We start from the raw sequence: 2,635 nt of genomic DNA, 5'->3' as shown, positions 1-2,635 counted from the left end.
ATTGGATAAAGGAGATGAACACATGAACTCTGGAACAATTTGGAAAAACAGTTGTTGGTCAAAACAATATACTGCATCCCACTACAGTATGTACTTCTATGTATACACCCCACTATGGCTGCACCTCTCTGTCCTCCTTCAGATGGAGTTTGGTGTGGTTTACAGTTGTCTTGAAGACAAGATGTTCACGGCGAGGAGAGGGAAGGGAGCATTCTGTAACGGAGAGCCACTGCAGGTTTCTGACCAGGAAGGTTAGTAATTCATAACATAAAGAACTGACGCATCAATAATCCACCGACGAGTCAATATCAACACATCTAATGGAATTCAAAGGCAGTGCTCCAAGGCTACAACTGAAGCGTTTCATTTAAAGCATGTTCAAAATGTCTGGAGCAGATGTGACCACGCTTTCGAAGAATTTCCCCTGCTGTCGCTGCGTCTATAAGCTGGTCAACAATCACAGCAACTGATGGAAGCTGAGCCATTTTTCCCCATTAACAGGAAACAAGCTAATAAATAGAACAACTATCAGCCCGTGATCAGGTGACGGTCTGTAGGCTTCCTGTTAAAGTAGGGCTCACACTTATTACATCACACAGTACTCAGAACTACACCATGTGTGAAGAGAAACTAAATTCTGTTCATTTTAAATTCACTTTCAGCAATCAGTCACACCAAAAGCATGCGTCCAAGCTAGCAATGGCTTCAACCACACCTCCTCACTATGGCACAAGTTTCAGACTCTTTGGTTTGAGTTGCTCTTAGAAAGTCACTCCTCAGCTAAGATTCCTTGCTCGAAAGTTGTGGACTGAGTTTGGAGCTCTCTGGGAGTATTTGTGAATACAACCTCTGAATCTCCAGACTTCTGAAAAAATACATCTGAGCTTGAAAAATCACGTTTGCACTGATTTCTGTTTGATATGAGAGGACACTGAACACAACATCCATCCATTTTCTATACCGCGTGTCCCTTTCGGGGTTGCGGGGGGGGGCTGGAGCCTATCCCAGCCGTCAACGGGCGAGAGGCGGGGTACACCCTGGGCCGGTCGCCAGTCGATCGCAGACTGAACACAACAGATATGTGAAATAAGACAATATGTTACGATGCTCTGATCCAACAAGAGACCCGAGTTTGACCTGTGTCCTTCTTTCTGAAAGACATTAAACAGTCGATCATCGCCACAGAGTTTGGATCCAACAGAGACCCTGAAGCTGTCGACAAAATCTTCTCAAGCCTGAGGAACATCCTTTGCATCCCTGTACACGGGTAATACTATTGATGCTGCAGTAAAACCACTGATATTGTAAAGTCAGTATGTACTGATAACAGCATATGTGCGTTACCAGTGTGCGTGGAGCAGGAAGTGCAGCGATCAACATGTGTCTGGTGGCGTCTGGTTGTGTCGAGGCGTATTATGAGATTGGGATCCATGTTTGGGACGTCGCTGCCGGCTCGCTGATCGTCTCAGAGGCTGGAGGAGTCCTGATGGACATCGAAGGTGAAGATGCTCAAAAAGCCACTCTGTGTCTCTGATGATGATGATGGTGATGATTCAAATAGAGAAGTGACACATTCAGGTGACAGACATCTGGCTTTAAAGTGTTCACTGTGTCGTCTGCCTGTACCTGTGTTCAGGAGTAGCTGTGGACCTGATGTCCAGAAGAATCGTTGCCGCCAACAGGAGAGCCATTGCTGAGAGGATCGTCAAAGAGATCGACTCCTTCCGTCCGCCCAGAGATGACGCTCCATCACCACTCAAACAGTGAAGAAGTGCAAAGCATTCCAGATTAAACACCATATTTTATGTGTGAATTTTGTAAAGTTTGTGATAAATAAAGTGTGTCATGAAAGCAAATACACATTTGGGTTTGTTTGATATCACATCTACACAACATCGTGACGTTACAGCAGAACGAGAGCCGTTTCAGATTCAGATGACAGGTGCAACATCTGGCACAAAGACTGCTTTAAGCATGTTTTCTATGCAGAACCATCTGAGGCCTGAAGACCTCGACCAGACAGTGTTGGTTTTTGGCCTCGCCCCTTTAGCTTGCTGCACTTTTTGAGTTAGCGATGTAGCTTGGTGCTAGTCCATGAAGGGCTTTGTATACGAGGAGGAGGACCTTAAAATCAGTCCTGACTGTTACAGGAAGCCAGTGCAGAGCAGCTAAAACTGGACTAATGTGGTCTCTGCTCATAGTCCAGCTGCAGTGTTGACTTTCTCTGTGTTTTTTCTTCTGGAGGTCAGTAAATAGAGCGTCACAGTCATCGAGTCAGCTTGAAATGAAGGCAAGAATCAGTTTTTCAGCACCTGTTTGTTAGTAAACGGTTGTTCTTCAGCTCCCTGCATCCCCAAACAGCCGTCATGTTTGTCAGACACATGATCTCCAAGACTGACGTCAAGCTTTGTGCCTTTGATGTTTGTTTGAAACCAGTTTAACACTCAAAGACCAACAACTGTTCAAGATCATTGATAAAGACATCACGATCAGTCGTGTCCAGCGCTGCAGGTGAGGTGTGATTGAAGGGCGGGTCTTGGCCTCTAGTTTGTGGGTGTGTTCCTGTGTCTGTTTGGTTTCTGGGCTTCACAGGAGTTTAGAAGGGAGGCATTTCTTCATAATGTCTGATGTAACG

At 45.5% G+C, this 2,635-nt stretch overlaps 1 protein-coding gene across 2 annotated transcripts in view; it reads left to right on the top strand.

The window, feature by feature from the left end:
- Positions 1-1,860, top strand: part of impa1 (inositol monophosphatase 1) — an 8,106-nt gene extending 6,246 nt beyond the window's left edge. For both annotated transcript variants that reach the window (XM_070974139.1, XM_070974140.1), the window contains exons 6-9: positions 143-251; positions 1,159-1,267; positions 1,348-1,499; positions 1,637-1,860. In XM_070974139.1, coding sequence (XP_070830240.1) covers positions 143-251; positions 1,159-1,267; positions 1,348-1,499; positions 1,637-1,767 — 501 coding nt within the window. In that variant the 3' untranslated portion in view covers positions 1,768-1,860. The remainder of the gene's footprint in view (positions 1-142; positions 252-1,158; positions 1,268-1,347; positions 1,500-1,636) is intronic.
- The last annotated feature ends 775 nt before the right edge of the window (positions 1,861-2,635 follow it).

The sequence above is a fragment of the Chaetodon trifascialis genome, chromosome 11 (genome assembly GCF_039877785.1).
Source record: "Chaetodon trifascialis isolate fChaTrf1 chromosome 11, fChaTrf1.hap1, whole genome shotgun sequence".
Classification (NCBI taxonomy): Eukaryota; Metazoa; Chordata; class Actinopteri; order Chaetodontiformes; family Chaetodontidae; genus Chaetodon; species Chaetodon trifascialis.
This window is presented reverse-complemented; position numbering and strand designations above follow the sequence as displayed.